At 32.5% G+C, this 20,147-nt stretch overlaps 2 protein-coding genes across 2 annotated transcripts in view; one reads left to right on the top strand and one right to left on the bottom strand.

The window, feature by feature from the left end:
- The window catches only part of zswim7 (zinc finger, SWIM-type containing 7), a 220,649-nt gene that overhangs the window by 33,117 nt on the left and 167,385 nt on the right, over window positions 1-20,147 (bottom strand). The gene's annotated exons all lie outside the window — the stretch shown is intronic.
- The window catches only part of specc1 (sperm antigen with calponin homology and coiled-coil domains 1), a 205,140-nt gene that overhangs the window by 101,753 nt on the left and 83,240 nt on the right, over window positions 1-20,147 (top strand). The window contains exons 8-11 of the mRNA XM_056458667.1: window positions 10,877-11,061; window positions 16,306-16,406; window positions 16,479-16,551; window positions 18,681-18,813. Coding sequence (XP_056314642.1) covers window positions 10,877-11,061; window positions 16,306-16,406; window positions 16,479-16,551; window positions 18,681-18,813 — 492 coding nt within the window. The remainder of the gene's footprint in view (window positions 1-10,876; window positions 11,062-16,305; window positions 16,407-16,478; window positions 16,552-18,680; window positions 18,814-20,147) is intronic.

Raw genomic sequence — 20,147 nt, 5'->3', positions numbered from 1 at the left:
CTTCAAATCTCAACTCTACAACGTGGAGTTTATTACCTCAATTTGCATAACTGTTTATTTGCTTGGCTGTTCCAGACCTATACATACAAGTTACCCCTAGGTGTCACTGTAGAGACGGGTTTCGAAACGAAACGTTTCATGAAGCCTCACTTTGCCCACCACTTCTTTAAACAAGCCTTATTAATATTAATTATGTAAGTAATTAATATTAATAGTAGTAAGTAACTTAATTGTTAATAATAATTAGTATTTACAGATTGAATGGGGTCAAACTGACCTCTTGAAAAATAGGAAAGTTAATTAAAACACATCAGCTTCACTGTGCAAGGTTTCTGTGCATGACGAAAATGATATAGGATAACAAACATGCAAAAAAACACATTATAAAATTCTGGATTCAGTGTGCAAAGAACTTTACTGTATGCTCAACTTCATCAAAGTTGGTCATTTGACAATTCAAATGTGTGAAATTCCTATGTGACATTTTGAAAGTCTGTGGTAAACTGTACCAATGAACAGTCAAATCACAAATCAAATCACCCTCACTCCTCTGCCTTTACACACTTTCTTGCAATCTACTTACTTTTCCTTTTTTTGTGTGTGTACTGTAGTAGCTGCAAACTGTGATATAATCCTAAAAAGTCTCACTGGCTGTGTCCAAAAACAAAGGCAGCTTTCTTGTTATTGAACTCCAAATAATAATAATAATAATAATAATAATAATAAAGTTTCTTAAAGGACACCATAATGTATCTCATCATCATGAACAAATTCAGGCAAGCTTTAGACATAAGCTGTCGTCATCAGATGTGCATTGTCAAGAAATGGAACTATGACTTTAACATTTGGACATTTATAAATGCCATTTTTTAAATACTTTTTATTTATTGTTTTCTTTGTATTTTCATTTTAGCATTGTTAATTATCATATGTGCTTTTTGTCACATTCTTTGTATATATGTTGTTTTTGTTTATAGTACTTCTTGCACTGTAACTTGAGCTACTTGTATTTTATTTAGTGGCCAAGAGAAAATTTCTAACTCTGTGTTTTTTAAGTTGCCATTTTTATGTAATATTTATATTTGATTTAATTTCACCTCTATTTTTAACAGCTTTTTTCTATTTTCAACAAACAAAAATAAGATTTGTTGGATTTTTACACCTCTAAATACAACATTTGTTTGTAACACAGATATATTTACCAGGGGTGTGACAAGATCTCTTATGACAAGATCTTGCAAGATTAAATCGCAACGAGATTTTTCATCATGGTGAAAAGTCTCCTGGGTTGTAATGTTCTGATGGAGCATGAGGGTGAAATTAGCACTGAAGATTGGAGGCAGGATTGAATTTGAACTGCAAATCAAGTGCTTTGCACACACTTGGCAACCCATGCCTCAGAGTTGTGCGTGTCACTCGGTTGGGCGGGCGGGTGTGCAGTGGCTGCAGCCACACACATTATGGTTCATATCCATGCACATACAGTTAGGTCCAGCAATATTTAGACATCAACAAATCCAAATGCAAATAGCACACTTGAGATGAACTCTGGACCTTTTATCTGCTCATTGTAATTGGGATAATGAGGGAATGACACACATCTGGCCATGGAACAGCTTAAATGCCAATTGTTCCAATACTTTTGGTCCCTTAACAAGTGGGAGGCACATATGCAAACGGTTGTAATTCCTACAGCATTCGCCTGATTTGGATGTAAATACCCTCAATTTAAAGCTGACAGTCTGCAGTTAAAGCACATGAAACTTGTTTGTTTCATTTCAAATCCATTATGGTGGTGTAGAGAGCCAAAAATGTTAGAATTGTGTTGATGTTCAAATATTTATGGACCTAATTGTAGATATTTATTATCCTTTAATGCATAGAATTCATTTAAATTGAAGTAAAATAACATTCGTTACAAGTTAATTAAAAAGAGCACCTAAATAGTCTTGCAATTTGTGATTGCTAGTTGAATAAGACTATTTTCCATTCATTTATTTCATCATTAAGGATTTCTTAAAAATAGGGTAAAAATCTCATCTCATTCTTGTTGAGTAAGCATCTCATCACACCCCTAATATTTACCATTTAAATGATAAAACACTCATATATTTGGATTTACAACGCTTGACTTGATAAGTAATTGCTAACCTAATATAACTAGCATTTTTTTGTATATATATTTATAAATTGACTATTAATTCTCTCATCCATCATACTTTGATACAGTTCTTAGGAAAACCAATATAAAAACGTGTGTATCATTTGCTACTGTAAAATAGTGTTTATTCTGTGGTGTTGGGCTGGCATTACTGTTTTGGTTTCATGTTTCTGTTTTGTGTGCTAGCTTTGTAGAATATTGTGCATTAGTATCAACATTTTCTCCCCATTATCATGTGAATAAACCTGTGCACTTTGTTAATAAGATCATGAGCGTAAGTGCGTGAATTGGTACAGGTTTAAACATATTGAGATAAAATGGCGCTTCCAAAGTAGTGCATTTGATATGCTAGATCTTTTTTAAAAAAAACTCTTCCCCTCGGTTGAATGGGACAGCCAGTGTGCATCGATCTCCCCTTTCCTCAGATGCCCCCTAAAGGATTTCCCTCTGACCCAGGTGAGTGCACCGCTAGCACCAGCCCCCAGCACTCATACTGACTTGCTAGTATGAATGCTAATGGATGGTCAGAGTCATTTATCATTGAGGATTGCTTGTTTTTCCCTCTGCATTTTAGCCACCCGCCCACAGCTTTGACCAATAATCCTATTTAATTGGCTGTGCTTATTTGATTCAAACGGGGCTGGGTCTGCTTTGCTTCTGCCTTTTCTTACAATCTTGTCCCTTAAAAACGTTGTATATAGCGACATCTGCTGTTTGCTTTGATTTCTGCATAAAAATATTGAGCAAAAAAAAAAAAAAAAAAATGTTTGCTGGGAATGTTTGAAGATTTTCTTCCTTTAATCATCAGATCTGATATAAAATCTGCTAATGAAACATATTAGATGTTTTATTGATTTTCAGAGAAATGCATGAAGGTTGATGCTGCCATGATGAAAATATTAGTTTTATAAAAGACGCTCGATTTAATGGTGATGCTGCTCTTCTCAATGAGTCGTTCATAATGAATAAGCTTCAATTTATGAAGTGTTTTAATGAAAATTCATTTGGACTGCTTTGTTTTCTCTCTGCTTCTTTCAGAATCACCAGTGGAGCTGCGTTTGAGACCTCCAAGACTGCAGTTGAGGGGCGATAGATATTTAGACTTAAAACGATGGCAGTATTGTAGTACAGAGTTATCTTTGTCAGTATTATTCATGAGGACAAATGCAGATTTTTTTGACAGGAAAAAAACGGGAACACATGGCGTTTCCACAGCTGCTGAGAGGAGATTTTTATATTTGTTTTAAAGCAAACAGCACCTGCACTATCTGAAATGTTTGATCATGTGACCTGCTTGTGTGGTAAGCAGGGTCAACTGTTACATTGGGGGAAGAAAATGCGAACAAATTGTGTAAGGATGTAGGATGTATTTGTATCACTAATTTATTATATCCCTAACTGGGCACTTTTTTTTTTAAGTACAAAAATATCTTTGTATTGTGCTGCCTTAGGGGGAAAAAAGCCAACACTTGTGTACCTTTACTACTCGACCAGCACTTTTTGATTTTGTCTTAATGGTTTGTATTTCAGCAGTAGCCACGGAGCCTAAAACAATCAGAACATGAATTAGATTGAGGCACTTTTTTTTTGTAATTAGCCCTTATAACGCATTAGTCTATTTTGAGCCAAAAGAAATACATACACATTTTTAAAATTGTATTGTTTTTAGTAAATGAACTAAACTTTACATATTTTTTTATAATTCTTAAAGGGCACCTATGATGAAAATCCTCTTTTGAGCCCCGTATTAACATGTCTCAGTAGTATCTTGTATAATCATATCAATAAGACGTGCGCAAAACTACTGCAATTAAAAGATCTGATCAGCTCGCTGTGATCATCATCAGAAGTGATCAAGAATGAGTTTTACAAGTTTAGATTTTTTTAAAACAGTGCATGTGTGTAATAAATTACAGCAATTTTACAGTCTTTACTTTATCGAGACAGCTGCAATTATGAAAGAAGACGCTTCAATCTCGGTTTGTGGACATTAAATCAGGTTTATTTTGTACATTAACATAACAGATATCCAAACAATAGTGGATATTAACTTGTTTCCTATCACATTTTCTGTGCCAAATCAGTGCAAAGTTAAACGTGCACACTGTGTATGTGTGTCTGTGTGTGTGAACTTTGTAACAACGTTATTTGTGACTCATCGTAGCAGAATTAGCTCCACAACAATTAATCATTGGGAAAGTTTATACTGTAGTATTTCTCACAAACGTTATGTGAGATCTGCTTCCTTCATGTCTGTCACTCTGCTGTTTATCTGACTCAGCTGAAGCGGCGATTGAGGCACACTCTGACATGGGCGGGGGAACAGTGGGCGGGAGAACTAGCATTAAAGGCACAGGCCACAAAAACTACAAAAGCTGCATTGTGTTCAGAGCAGAAATTCTAATATTCTGAAAGGTTTAATAAATAATCTGATGGGTGTTTTGAGCTGAAATTTTCCAGACACATTCTGGAGACACAAACGTCTTATCTTGAATATTGAAAAAGGGGGTCAAATAGGTGCCCTTTAAATTCTACATGATGTGTTTTAGAATTATGAGATATAACTTTATAATTGTTACACATTTGTGCTTGGGTCATTCGGGTTTATGTATTACGCTGTCCAAAATGCTTTTTGTTAAATTAATCAATGAAATTATATTAGTGTCAAAATACTTCAGTAAAATATACACTCAAAAATAAATGTTCTGTATTGGCATTGGTGGTTTATTGAATAACCTTTAGCATCCACAAAAAAAAAGAAAAATTATGAAGGGAAAAAATATTTCTGAAAATATTATACCCATATCTCACAGTTTTGGGACTGAATTTTACTGATACACATGAAAATATTACATTTCTGTGATAGTGAGTGTTTGTGAAACATTTGTTTTTGTTTTTTTTTTTACCTCTCAGAGTAATATTTCTGCTTTAAGACAAATGTAAATGTTTTTAAACAGTCATAAGTAATAAAAGTTTTTAAAAAGACGTTTCACATTATATATTCTTATTATTTTCCAGAGATGGGTTGCAGCTGGAAGGGCATCCGCTGCGAAAAACATGTGGTGGATAAGTTGCCGGCTCATTCCGCTGTGGCCACTCCGGATTAATAAAGGGACTAAGCTGAAAAGAAAATGAATGAATGAATAAATATTCTTATTATATGCTATAAATTATTTGCTATAAATTATACTATATATATATATATATATATATATATATATATATATATATATATATATATATATATATATATATATATATATATATATATATTTATTTATATTATTTCTCTACATTTAATGGATTTATTAGCTATGGGATTAAGTAAAATGTTTTATTCTAAAGTTTTAGTAACATTTCTTCATTCATTTATTCAGCTTAGTCCCTTTTTATCTGGGGTCACCACAGCGGAATGAATCGCCAACTTATCCAGCATACGTTTTATGCAGCAGATTCCTTTCCAGCCACAACCCAGTACTGGGCAACACCAATAGACTCCATTCACACACATACACTATGGCCAATTTTAGTTGCTAAAAATGTGAGGGAAACTGAAGAGAACACAGGGTGAACATGCAAACTCCACACAGAAATGCCAACTAGCCTCGAACCAGCACCTTCTTGCTGTAAGGTGACAGTGCTAAAAGCTGAGCCACCATGCCACCTTTGTAACATTTGTTCCTAACTATAAATATTGTTATTTAAAGAATTTTAAGCAGATTTTTTATTTGGTGTGATTAAAAATCAGGCGTATTTTACCAAATATAGGTTTCTTAACTCTTCTAAAGTTAAAACATTGGCATTGTGTTGTCTAAAAATGAATATAATTGTGCTGAGAGCATGGTATACTACTAACATGGTAAAGACAACATAACATTCAAGACTCCGATTCACTCCTATTTTACTCTATAAGAACTAGTCAACAGATATGATATAGAATATGAAAAATGTATACAGATTTAAATGCGTTATGAGGGTTAAACAGGGTAAACCATCAAATTGCCTCCATTCCAGGTTATTTCTTTCATATTTTCTCTGTTTACACTTCAGAAGTCTATTTAAGTTACATAGGGAATTTTTTTACAATCCTCTTTTTAAATGGTGAAAATTGCATCCTTGTGCTCCCTTCCAACACTAGATGGCAGACAAACAATTGCTATCGACACTCTAAATATATCAAGCTTCTTATAGTCTTTCAAAGCAAATAGATGCTTGTCCTTAAAACTCAGTTGCTTTTAAAAAATCGTTTGAATTATACAAGCACTAGCCAATGAAAATTACTTGATACATTGTCGATTACCTTTGCTGTGGGTTAAAGTGGTTGTTGTCTCGGCCTTGTTACATCACTAGTAGTAGTATTGATAATCAGTGGAGCTTTTGAGAGACGTGTGTTACCTCACGTTCAGAGTAAACAGCTTAGCAAAAGCAATTCTGTTTGTGTTCCTCATTGCATGGCGCTTTCTGCTTCACTCCACACTCCTATTTGCATTGTTTAATGATCTGTGGCCAATTTCAGTTGAAAAGTTTCTCACGCTGTGAATCGCAATGAAGTTACAGATGCAAAAAAAGACTCAAAATCAGCTGCCGTTTTGTCAAATCTCAGGTTGTATGTCTTGATATTCATCTAAATGCAGTTCATCGGAAACAATATCACATGGTTCAGGACTGTCATGCCAAAATACGATTCCTCTTCTGCCTTGAAATGATGCGATTCAGTGAATGTGTGTGATATAAGTTATCATGTGACTTCAATGACGTGTGATCTCTTGAGAGATGCGCTAAATGTTTATCTTTTCCGCATGGGGTTTTAATGTATGTTTAAAACTGCCATCCATGTATTTCTGTTCTTTTGAGGTCAATAAATCAGATCATTCCAGCACGTTAACGTCTCTGGGGTTTTATCATTTCTCATTTTCCCATGTTTCTGTGCATCCAGAGAGGAGTCATGAAATGGACAGATTGACTATATGCAGAGAAACATCAGAACTTTCTGAGTTGTTGCTGATATTTTGCATATTGAGCCGTTTATTTACGAGAGGAAATTTCTGGCTCATGTATCAGTATTCACATTCATATACAGCCTATACACTGAAAAAAATGGCTCATTGAAGTTACTACTTTTTTTAAGGTAAGGGGTTGCAAACAATTTATTTGGGCTGAATTTAAACTAAGTTGAACATTACTAAATCCAATTTGTTTGTTTAAATTGAGCCCATATCAATTGTTTGCCACAATTTTGCTAAAATATTTTTTTCAGCGTACTGTATATGTGATGTGAGGATAAAGTCTTTCTATATATGAAGAGTTTAGATACAAAAACCTCTTAATGCGTCTGAAAATGTCTTCTAAAATGAGCATTTTTATAATTTTTATCTCCTGAATCTAGAATCAGTAATATCACTTTTATGGCAAAGAATAATCCCCTTTTATGGTCTTTGAAGAGAAATAACTCAACATAAACAAAGGAGGCTGAGAAAATGTTAATTTTCAATGGAAATTTCAGACGGCACATAGAGGTTTTTGCATCTGAACTCTTCATCTGGAATTTTGACAAGGCATTTTCCAGGCCTTAAAAAGTTTTGGAAAACAAATAAACTCAAAAGTCATAGAAATATGTTTAACAAATATCTGTGTTCTTGAAAATATTTGAGATGATAATATTGGGTAAATTTGAAACACAATTGTGCTGTCCCATCCCTTGACGTGACGTTCTCTGCATGGGGTAAAAAGCAACCAGCTTCGTCTCTCTTTCACTCGCATTCGAGAAACATTGTGTCGTGTCCAGAAAAAATGTCTAACTACAGAGGTAAGATACTGTGGGTGGGTGCTAAAGGCTAATTTGCACTATTATTGAAAACACAAGTCGATATTTTTACAATTTTCACACAGTCAGCAAGATACTGTCTAAAAACTATTTTACAGGTATGAAAATATTAACTACACAGATTGTCACATATTTGTTGATATGCTGTAATAAAATTGATCATGCCTTTTTTCTTATGTACCTAATATACGTAGACATTACATGAAACATTAGGTCATAAAAACGTACCTGAAAAAGTCTTGAAATTTTTGTAGTAAAATGTGTATGAATGTCAGGGTGTCTGCGGGGTCTCAAAGTCTTCACTGAAATATTCACTGAAATATTGTGTTGTAGGTCTTAAATGATTTAAAACAGGTCCGAATTTTTCTATGTCCATAAAGTTACCCAATCGGGCCAAAACCCATCCAATCACTTTCATTCTATCTGAATCTAAGTTTTAACAAAAGTTTATTTATGAACTTTAATATATTAACTCTATTTACCAACTCTATTTATATTTTTATTTATAAACATATGCTTTAATTATCTTTCTTACAATAACATTTGTTTTTAATGTTTAAAATATATTTAGCGTTTAGCCTTGTGTAAGTCTGAAATTTAATTCATAATGTTCTTAAACAGGTCTTAAAAAGCCTTACATTTGACTTGATGAAACCTGTAGAATCCCTGCCTGTACTATACAGTAACAATATTCATCTGTCAGTCATTTTCATTTATATACAATAACACTTTGTCAAAAAAATAGTCAAAATATTTTTTGCGATGTGCAATTTTTGTCGAAGCAGCTTTACAGGGATGAATGTGCAATAAATAGTATTGATTAAATGAGAAATGCTATCTTTTGCTCTTGTGTTTGAACTCTTCATTCAGGAATGTATTATTAGAGTTCTGGTAAATTGTTAACAAGAATGCCACTAATATTGTGTATTCATAAGCATTAGACATCAGTTCGTCCTTTGTTAGTCTGTTGTACTTGTCTGATTCTCTTTACATGCCAATATCCACAGAAAAAAACAGATGGTGACACTTTCTTCTGTGATGTCTTTGTAATTGTGTAACTTTACTTTTAAGTACTGAGTAATGTTAATTTATACACTGTAAAATCCAAAAGTTAATGGAACTCAAACCATTTGAGGAAGCCGATTGCAACAAATCATTTAAGTTCAAAAATAATCCTAATGAGTACTGTGAACTTAATCCATTTGAGTAAACGAAGCAATTTGAGCACAGTAAAACCCAAGTACACTGAAACAAATGATTCAAAGATGATTCCTTGGATTTACTGATTTTTTTTTTAAGTTAAGGGGGTTGTAAACTATTTATTTGGGCTGAATTTAAACAAACGAATTAAGTTGAACATTACTCAGTTTAATTTGTTTGTTTGAATTCAACCCAATGAAATAGTTTGCAACAGTTTTGCAGACATCATTTTTTTCAATGTAATGAAGAGAACTCAAACCAACTGAGTACTGTAAAACTCAATAAGTTAAGGCAACTCAAACCGTTTGAGGAAACTGATTACAACATACCATTTGAGTTAAGAAACTAATCTATATGAGTACTGTGAACTTATTTAATAATATATGTGAACTCCATTTAAGTTGAAGTAATGAGGTATTTAATTAACTCATTACCTTCAACACCGAGTTCAAAACCTTTTTTCAAATGAGTAGAATTAACTTTGTCAATTTTGAGTTAACTACACTCATTTCATTTGATAAAGTTGACTGTTGGGTTTTACTGTAGTTACTCTGGTGTTATGCGTAAGAATAAGGTTGCGTATAGTTGCAGTGAATCATTTGTGGCTATTATGTAATACTGCACATATACAACATATCTTGTGTTGTGTTACAAGAAGTGCATTGCTACAAAATATCTTCATATTTTTGTAATGTATTTATGAAAATGTATTATTTTTGAACACTTTCAGTTTTAGAATAATTTTATTTTGTAGCATTATTTTCCTGACAAAATCATTTAGTACAATTTCTTATTATCAGAATGAAAAGTGCAAAGTTTTTATATTTTAAATGAAATAAATAGATTTTTAGTATTTTTTGTAAATTTTGAGTTATCAAGAATAATAACAGATAAAAGTGAAATCTGCTCAATTGTGATTTTAAAAAGTTGGCAATCGACAAAAAACACACGATATGCTTAAACAAAAAATCAACTCTTATTTTTCTTTTAAATAATTAAGATGTTATTCAAACAATACACAATTGTAATATTAAGCAACCATTGCTATCATTTATATAAGTATTATTAATAGTAGCTACTATTATTACTACAGTGCATCTAATTTCTTTTAATATAATATGTAGTTATTAACTATTGGTGTCAATAAGATGTATATATTTATATGGTGGCATTATTACTTGTAAAAACAAACACATTTACTACAATTACCTATCAGAATGCATCAGAAGTCTCTGTCCTGCCTTTAATTTTCACATTACAAATTATATATGAACAATATTGTTACAAGTGACTTATCAAAAATAAAAAAATGCCTGATAAGAAATGTAAAAAACATTAGCAATGCGCAAAAAAGCTAATTTCATTACTGTTATTATTATTATTATTATTATTTATTAATTAAATTAATTCAAATTAAATTCTTTTTTTTTCTTTTAATTAACTGAGTGAGATGTTCTCAAAACATTACTGAATTTTAAACAACCACTACTATAACATTATTCATAGTAGTGTTACTACAGCACCTATTATTACATCTCATGTTTTTCTATGTAATATTTAATTATTATTAATCAAGGCATCAGTATCAATTAAATGCCTGATAACACTTAAAACTAAATGAAAAACAGTAATACACAATCATGTTCATGGCCTGTCTCTATATCTGTGTGTGTGTGTTTTGTAATTGACAGATCGTGGAGTGAAGATGCCAGTCTCTCTGACTCAGACGGCAGTCCACACTGGAGTCGAATGACCATTTCCCAGAATGCACCTGTGGGTTTCCTTACCAACGGCAATGGCAGGGGAAGCAGTGCGTCCTCTGAGCCTGAAGCCACAGTCAAATCTCTCATCAAATCATTTGACACAGCAATGCCGAGTGAGGACACAACCTTCATTCTCACATTAGTTTTCTCCCTCTCTTAGCCTTTGACCATGCAGTTTTCCATTAATGAGTAAAATGTCTATGTAATGAGTATTGCTTAGAAAATATTTAGGGGCGATTAAGTGTTAGATCACGGCATTATCTAGGCCAAACAGATGCTAACAGAAGGCGTTCTTTATTCTGAGCTAACGATATAATGTTATGCAGTTAACATCTCCTGTCTGCCATCATAATCGCTCTGTAACACAGCAGCAGAAAAGTCTGGCTCTCATTACAGCAACCAGAGCTCTCAAAACACTGCCACATGTCTTTGTGTTGGAGCGATACTTCTGCTCATTAATTACAGAAAACATGTTAGAAATGGAGAGAACTAGAAGACAATGCGACTCATTAATAACCTTCAGCACTGCCTTTGATTTTTATGATCTGCAGAATACAGTGGAGTTTTAAGAGTCCTTATACACTGTAAAATATAGAAAGTTGAGTTAACTTAAAATTTGGATGTTTAGTTTAGTGCTGTTTGTTCAATGAAAGTAAAAAAAATCAGTTGAGGAAACTTTGAATTTTGATTTCATTCATTTGAGCATTTACCACTGTAAAAAATAAAAAGTTGAGTGGAACACTTTATAATAACTACACACTATGAATCATTTATTAAGCCTTAAAATCTAGTGAATTCATTATTTGTTAAGCATTAACTCTACATGAGTTAGCTTAAAATTTAGCTTAGGAAGACTACTAAATACGATCTCCAAAGACTACGTCAAATAGTTCGGACTGCTGAGCGACTCACTGGTACAACCGTTCCTACTCTCCAAGAACTGTACTTATCCAGAGCGAGCAAAAAAGCTGCCAAAATCACTCTGGACCCCTCACACCCAGCACACTGCCTCTTTGAACTTTTACCTTCTGGTCGACGCTATACAGAGCACTGCACACCAGAACAGCCCGACACAGAAACAGTTTCTTCCCTCAGGCAATCCATCTCATGAACACTTGATGATAATAATTGTGGAACCAACATCACTACTTGCTATACACATATAGACTTATTTAACAACACACTTTACATGCCAATTTGCACATAACAGCTGCACATATAACGTTGTATATAGTAATATACTTGTACACACACTTGTCAATTTGTATATTTGCATTCACTACTTACTTACTAATTTCTTTTTTTTTTTTTTATATATATATTTATTATCTGTTTTTTTGTCCTGTCTCTGTTATCCTGTTGCACTGTAGAAGCTCTGTCACGTAAACAAATTCCTCGTATGTGTGAACATACCTGGCAATAAAGCTCTTTCTACTGATTCTGATGAATAAATGTTAGTAAGTAGTTTATAACTGCAGCTACCAATGCTGTATTCTTGACTTATAAGGACATTTACAATGTGCTTAATAATTGTACTTTCATACTTTGTGACCGGTTGATTTTTCATTACTAAATTAAGTATTGCATTATTTACAAACCATTTGTATTTAAGAGTAGTTGGAGGTTTTTCAGAATGAGTTAGTAAATGATTAATAAACTATTGAAATTAACTTAAATATCTTATCATTCAGGCGTATAGTTATGGTTACTATGTATGTTAATAAATGCTTTATTAACTCAACTTCATGCAGTTTTGTGACCTAAAGTGAGGACTATTTATGCTTTATAAATCCCTTATAAATGACAATTAAAGGCTCAGTATCAAATGAACAATACATCTTTGAAATCTTGTCTAAAATGTAAAATTACTGTAAAGTTTAAACATTGCTGAATAACAGGAGTGTTAAAATACGACAAAATTGGATAAAACAACAACAACAATATAACAATTTGACAATATAAAAGGATGCGATGTTTAAACTGTACAGTAATTTTGCTTTAGATAAGGTTACAAAGATTTATTTTTATTTGACTGTTTCATTTGTGAATATTCAGATGAATAGAAATTAATAAAGTCGTTTGTTTTCTTTTTTCCTGTTTAGAATATAACTGAGCCTTTATTTGTCATTTATAAGGGATTTATAAAGCATAATTAGTCCTCACTTTAGGTCACAAAACTGCATAAAGTTGAGTTAATAAAGCATTTATTAACATGCAAATTAACTATTAGTATATGCCTGAATAATAAAATATATAAATGTTAATTTTAATAGTTTATTAATTATTTACTAACTCATTCTGGATGATCTTAAAAAACAACAAACTATTCTTAAATAACTGGTTTGTAAATAATGCAATCCTTAATTTAGTCCTGAAAAATAAATCATTAACAAAGTATGAAAGTACAATTATTAAGCACATTGTAAAGTCAAGAATAAAGCATTTGTATCTGCAGTTATAAACCGCTTACTAACGTTTATAATGTAGAGTTAATGCTTAACAGATAATGAATTTACAATTTGCTAAGGCTTAATAAATGCTTCATAGTGTGTAGTTATTATAAAGTGTTACCAAGTTGGGTTAACTTAAAATTTTTAAAGCAATTGAAGTTGTGCCAAATAAATATTTTTTAAAGTTGACTGAAAAGGCTGATTTAAGTCAAGTATACTTTACCGAATAATTTGGCACAACTTCAACCACTGAAGCTTAATAAAATCAAAATTTCTTTGCAGCCGGTTGCGTTAAAATTTTAAGTTAACTCAACTTTTTATTTTTTATAGGAGTAAATTTTGATGAAGAAATCAAAATTCTAAGTTTCCTCAACTGAATTTTTTAACTTTCATTGAACAAACAGTTCTAAACGTGCAGTTAAATTGAGTAAATTTGAGTAAATTCATAAACCGAGTTAATTTGTAAGTTGGATTTTTTTTACAGTGTAGGATTGCACAAATGTAGTTTTTACTAGTTATTTATCACCTTCTGCATGCATGCATTTTTACTTGAAAATGCAAAAACATAGCATGGTTTAGTTATTTTTTCTTTTGACTTTATTTATATACTTTTAATGTTGAGATATTTATTCCTTGTGGTATCGAAAATGGTATCAATTATCGATATTTTTTTAAGGTATTGTATCGAAGTTGGAAATTCCTGTATCGTGACAACACTACCCAGAACTAGTTATAGCATTACAATATAAACATGTAACAAGACTCTACAACAATCAGCTGCTGTAAAACAACCATAAAAACATCTTTTGGTATCGAAAATGGTATCGGATATTGATATCTTTCAAGGTATTGTATATTTTACTGTGAAACATCTGTATGTGACAAAATCGTGATTAAAATCAAAATCGCAATATTGTTCAAGAAAATTGTGATCGGTTTCTTTAGCCCATATCACACAGCCCCGTTATGAAACTTTTCTTTATCTTAATCAGTGATGCTTTTGAAATGAAAGAGTTTACTGGACTATATAAATATCACATTTTCTTTTCAGCCCCAAAGAGCATCCACTGAGGCCACAGTGCTCAGCATATATATACCCCATTTTGAATATTATTATAAATTGCTCAGCAAATATTGGTCATATATTTTGGTGCATTTGAACCAAACAGATTTATTAAACCGATAAATTTATTAAAATAATGTTTTAGTCACCGAACATCTTTATAAATAGAAAGATAATACAATTAAATTAATATTTTTTATATATAAAACATATAAATTTGAGTGTATTCATTTCGGACCGTTATCGTAGGTTTTGTTAGATAGGATCCAGATTTGGCTTCAGCACTGACTAATGTAAATGCACAAATATAAAATTGTGTAGCACCCTATAGAAAATATTTACTTAAATAAGAGATTTGTGAGGGGTGTACTTGTATATATTGAGCACTGTAAACTACTTAAAATAAAAGTCAGATAAAGTCAGAAAAATACGAAAATCAACAAGTCTGTGCACATTTACACCCATTTACAGTGAGGACATGCAGAATAGATACCAGAAGCAGGACACAGCGTAAAATACAATGAAGATTTTTCTTTTTTGCCTTTTAATTTTTTCGTAAATTGTAAATAAAATAAAATATAAAATATACATTATACATACGTTTTTGATATATGGAAGATCATGGAAGATCATCTTTACTTATTATTACAATGATTTTTGGCATCAAATGAAAATCTACAGAATGTCCGCAGGGTTTTAAAAAGTATTAAAAGTTGATAAATCAATTAAAAATATTATAAATCCTATTTTACAAGTTATTAAATCTTGTATAATTTTTAATTATGTAATATATAGTTGTCTGAATTATTAAAAAGGGGTTATCACAAGTGACTTTCTTAGTCACTTTCTTCACAAGTTGTGCTTTCTTACAATTTGTGTTTGATAAATATACATTAAGTTAAAATGTTGCCAATCAATGTTTCCAGTTGAAACCTAAAGTGGCAATAAGGCCTTAAAATGTATGGAAACAGTCTTAAAAGTGGTCTCGTATTGAATTTCATTCTGTGTTTCCTGTATAAACCCTGATCTATAGGTTTGACTCATACGTTGTATTTTTGGTTATTGCCAAAAATATGACCTTTATTTTACTTAATATTCTAATGACTCCATTATCTAATGATCTACTTTAATCTTCTAATGATTTTTGTCATTAAATGAAAATCTATAATTTTGCCTCATACAATGAATTTTTGGTTATTACCAAAAATATGCCCGTTCAAAATTAGACTGGTTTTGTGGTCCAGGGGCACATCTTGTTACCCTTAAAAATATTGCAAACTGCATAAAGAAGAAATGTAATGTGAAGTGCAGTTTTGGGAACTAGACAAACAATCAAAGGGTCTAAAAATGGCCATAATAGTATCTCAGTTAAACTGAAACAACACAGTTTCTCAATTATGTTTAAATAGCTGTATGCCAGTGTTTGTTTTTTAAAAAAAGCTGATAATCTCAGTCTGACCATAGCAGTTTGAGTGGCAATTTCCATTGTAGATTATTTCTTGAATCTTTGCAGGGCATTTTAGAGAAATGAGTCAACAAAAGCTAATTGGATGGTTAAAAAAGTCATTATGCCTTATAGTCTTGATTGTTGCATTTTGTCCCACGCCTTGTGCCATTGTCCTTAAAGGGATAATTCACCCCAAAATGAATGTTGTTACAAAAATACATATTATTTTGACCAGAAGTCACCAAAAGTAAAGTTCACACAATATCTTGTGTTCTAAATTCATACAGGTTTGGAATTACATGAGCGTTAAAACATAATTACATCATAATGCTGCATCTTCAGATTTATGTCTGAAGCAAAGATTTACAATTCAAACTGTCCAAATGCATTTCTCTAGATGGATCCGGCAGCTCAGTACAGATACACACATCTCCCAGAAGCCCCCTGAGTGGTATACCAGTCCGAACAGCTCCCGCTGCTGCCGTCTCACCCATTCAGGTACTGCAAATCTCAAAACACACCATGCATTTTATGGAGAGTGCTATCGCCAACATGTGCTTTGTTTTCTAGAGGCATTCTGGAATCAAGCCACTGTCGAAGACCCTCGAGAGAAGAATTGCCTTTGGAGATTTCCCTCACAATGGTAGTTCACAGTGACACATCCAATTCAAACAACACTTGAGCCATCCTCAAACACCCATACCCTAGGGAAACATTGCAATTTAAAGGACAAACTGTTGATGGAATCTGTGGCTTATCATGGAAATGGTCAAAATTGTGGTGTTATATTCCCAGTAATGCATTTTTAGTGGATGTTTCTGAAATCTACACTCAAAAAAAATTACATTTGCTGTTTGTTTAAACAACTTATTTAAATTGAGCTGAAACAACACATTTCCTTGTTTTTTTTTGGTGGAGAACTTAAATGTTTTATGTTCAAACCACTTCGATTTGTAAAAACTAATAAGTTAACTTAATTCCTTTATGTTGTCCCAACACTAATCATATGTGTGGAACCCAGCATTTCTTTAGTGTAAAGCGATGATTCCCATGGTTAAATGTGTCTAGTTATTTCCTCACTCAGAGTTGGTCACTTTTTTTGTTGCCTGGCTATCAGTTTCTCTCTGTGGTTGGCCAGGTACAATATTTAAGTGCTGAAATACTGGAAATCTATTGCACATCCGACTCTAGGTTTTTTGACAATTTGGTTCTCCCTTTCCACTTCAATCTGGTTTCTACTAGCCTAATCAATAAAGGCATAAAAATGCTGTAAACTCTTCTGTAAAGACTGATGCATTAGTGGGTAAGTAGATGAACAGCAAATAAGGATTTTTGCGTAAACTACCTCTTTAGGCAATGGAATGGTATTGCTGGCAATGGAAAATTGGCCTAAGGCAGTGGTTTTCAACCTGTGGGCGGCGGCCCTGTGGTGTTGTTGCAGGGGGGCTGCCAGCTGTTATTGTTAAAAATAACATTTTTAATATATGTAAAAATGTCTGATCATACATTATTATTAATGTATTATGATGTTTAGGAGATGAGAAATAATCAAACAATTGTTACTATGCGTTCACTATACAGTTGGTTTAATTCCAACTTTCCAAATTAACTTTATTTTTTGCTGAATATATGTCAACGATAAAGTAAGCTGGTGCAGGCGATAAGATTAAAACCCACTTAAAAGATTGCTGAAAATAATCCACGGTAGTCCAATGAAATGGATACAGGACTTTGTAAAAACTTTAATTTTAAAAGGCAAATATATTGGTATTTATCGAACTCACAGAAGCAATGACGCATTAACACCCTTTCACTCGGGAAGCAGCAAGTGATGAATCGCCGCACACAGATGCCTGTTTCTACCATTGTGAAAGTGTTTTGTGCAGTCGAGCATGGTGCACATGTTGTGGTTTCCAACATTGCTATAGTTACAATCAATAGGGTCACGTGTATGTGTATTTGTAACCAAACCTAAATAGGTAAAAATAATAAAAATAATAATAATAAATCTATCCTGCACAGCTCTAGTCTGAATGCTCTCTGCCTGCTTCCTGATTGATCCGCTGACGGTCTCTGGGATGGAATTTCTCTGGGCTTGGTGATCTGTTGTGTTCATTTTAAATTTATTTAAATCATTGGAAGTTTATTCAGTAAACTTCTTCTGTACAAGTTACTAACCTGCCACAAATAGCTGGTTTCAGGAGGAAATTTCAGGGGGGCCACAGAAACACAAGTTATAAAAGGTTGGGAACCACTGGCTTAAGGTATTGCTCCGAAACGGGTGTTAATTTGTTTAAACATACAGACACAAAACTCTAATATCATTTTTTCATCGATATCATTTTTTAAGAAGTTTCACTTAAGATCCAAATATTTGATTACATGTTTTTATTTTCAAGTTTATTTGTTTTAATATATTTTTTGCAGAAATCTGTTGCATTTTCAACTCTAAGTTTTTTGATGATTTGGTTTCCCCCTTTCCACTCCAAATTTGGTTTACAACTGTTCTTATTCTAGCCGAAATAAAGCAAATAAGGCTTTCTCCAAAAGAAAAAATATTATCGGAAATACTGTGACAAAATCCTTGCTCTGTTAAAAATCATTTCGGAAATATTTGAAAAATAAAATATTAGAGGGCTAATGATTTTTACTTCAACTGTATATTGCATCATTAAACTTTTGTGGATTTTTATATGCCACTGAACAAGATATTCTGCAGAAACATGCCAATTATGAGACACAACAATAAACTTTGTGTGGTTTCTCTCTCAGGTTCCTGTGATGATCTGAAGCCCTCGTCTCTTATGAGGAAGAGCCCGTCTCTGGAGTCTGTGATTAAAACTCCAGCTCACTTCAACGGCCGCACCGCATCATTTACTTACAACAGAGCCAACAGCAAACTCAGGTCAGCATAACTACAAAAGCACAGCTGCAATAATAATCCACCTCACTAGGGGCACTAGAACAGCAGAGGACTCAGTCTGATGAAGGAAATAGACAGCGACCTTTCACTGCACAAAATGTGTCAATGAAACAGAGGTTAAGAAGACGATTCAGATCAGAAAGTATTAATCGCTATTTCCACTCATGAGACTTATCCTTATCCATTTCTTCTCAATTTGCTTGCTAACCCCTGCTTTGGGTCAATGCTTAGTTGGAGATTTACACATGCAGATTCATGATTTGGCTCAGAATAATACAAAAGTCTTTTCCAAGATGTTGTAGGTAAATTTTATCACGGTCCACTAACTTAGCATTTTAATATTTCCCCCATTTTTTTAAACATTTTAATTAACGCCTTTTTAATAGTCCTGTGGTGTGATGGATTAATTTCTTAAGACACTAATGTTTCATGCTGTGCTCTCTCATTTCACTTGAGCTGATAAAAGCTGTTTGCATAATAATAATTTTAAAAGAATTAGTAAAAGGCTGTTTTAATCATGTAAATTTTCAAAATCAGCAGCTCATCTTTAAACTGAGACGAATTCTTTGAGGAGTTTGCAGATTACAACAAATACAGACATGCAATTAGATGAGTTTCTACATAAACTGTTCAAATCTATAATAACTTTTAAAAGTTTGAGGTTGGTACGATTATTTTGATTGTTGTCTTTTATGTTCACCAAGAAAGCATTTACATAAAATACTGGAAAACACTAATATTTTGAAGAATTGTCATTAAAAATAACTGTTTTGTCTTTATTACTTTGTGAAATGTTATTTATTCGGGTGAAGAAAAAGCTCAAGTTAAAAGAGCCCCTATTATGGGTTTTTAAAAATGACCTTCCATACAGTGTGCAACACAGCTCTAAGTGAATTAAAACATCTAGCTGAGGTTTAAACCTAAAAGTGCGCCTTGTTTAAAAATATACAATTTTTAATAAAAGAGTCAACTCAGTCATTTAAATGATTTGTAGTTCATTCGGATCTTTTGCCTGTTCGTGTCGGTGATGACACGAAACAATACCATACAGTATATAAAGTGCCAGATCCGGTAAAACGTGTGTATATATATGTATCTATATATATATATATATATATATATATATATATATATATATATATATATCTATATACTATACATTATACGTTACACGTTACTATACATCTCTGCTCAAACCCATATTCATAAATGTAGTGAATCTGTATCTTAAATGTTTTTCATACTGGCTGCATATGAAATCTGTTTCAAGCATCAGTGTGAAAGGTGATAAACGATGACGCATACAGTCTTCCGAC

Source organism: Danio aesculapii, chromosome 5 (genome assembly GCF_903798145.1).
Source record: "Danio aesculapii chromosome 5, fDanAes4.1, whole genome shotgun sequence".
Classification (NCBI taxonomy): Eukaryota; Metazoa; Chordata; class Actinopteri; order Cypriniformes; family Danionidae; genus Danio; species Danio aesculapii.
The sequence above is the reverse complement of the archived record's forward strand: the minus strand, read 5'-3'. Positions and strand labels throughout refer to the sequence as shown.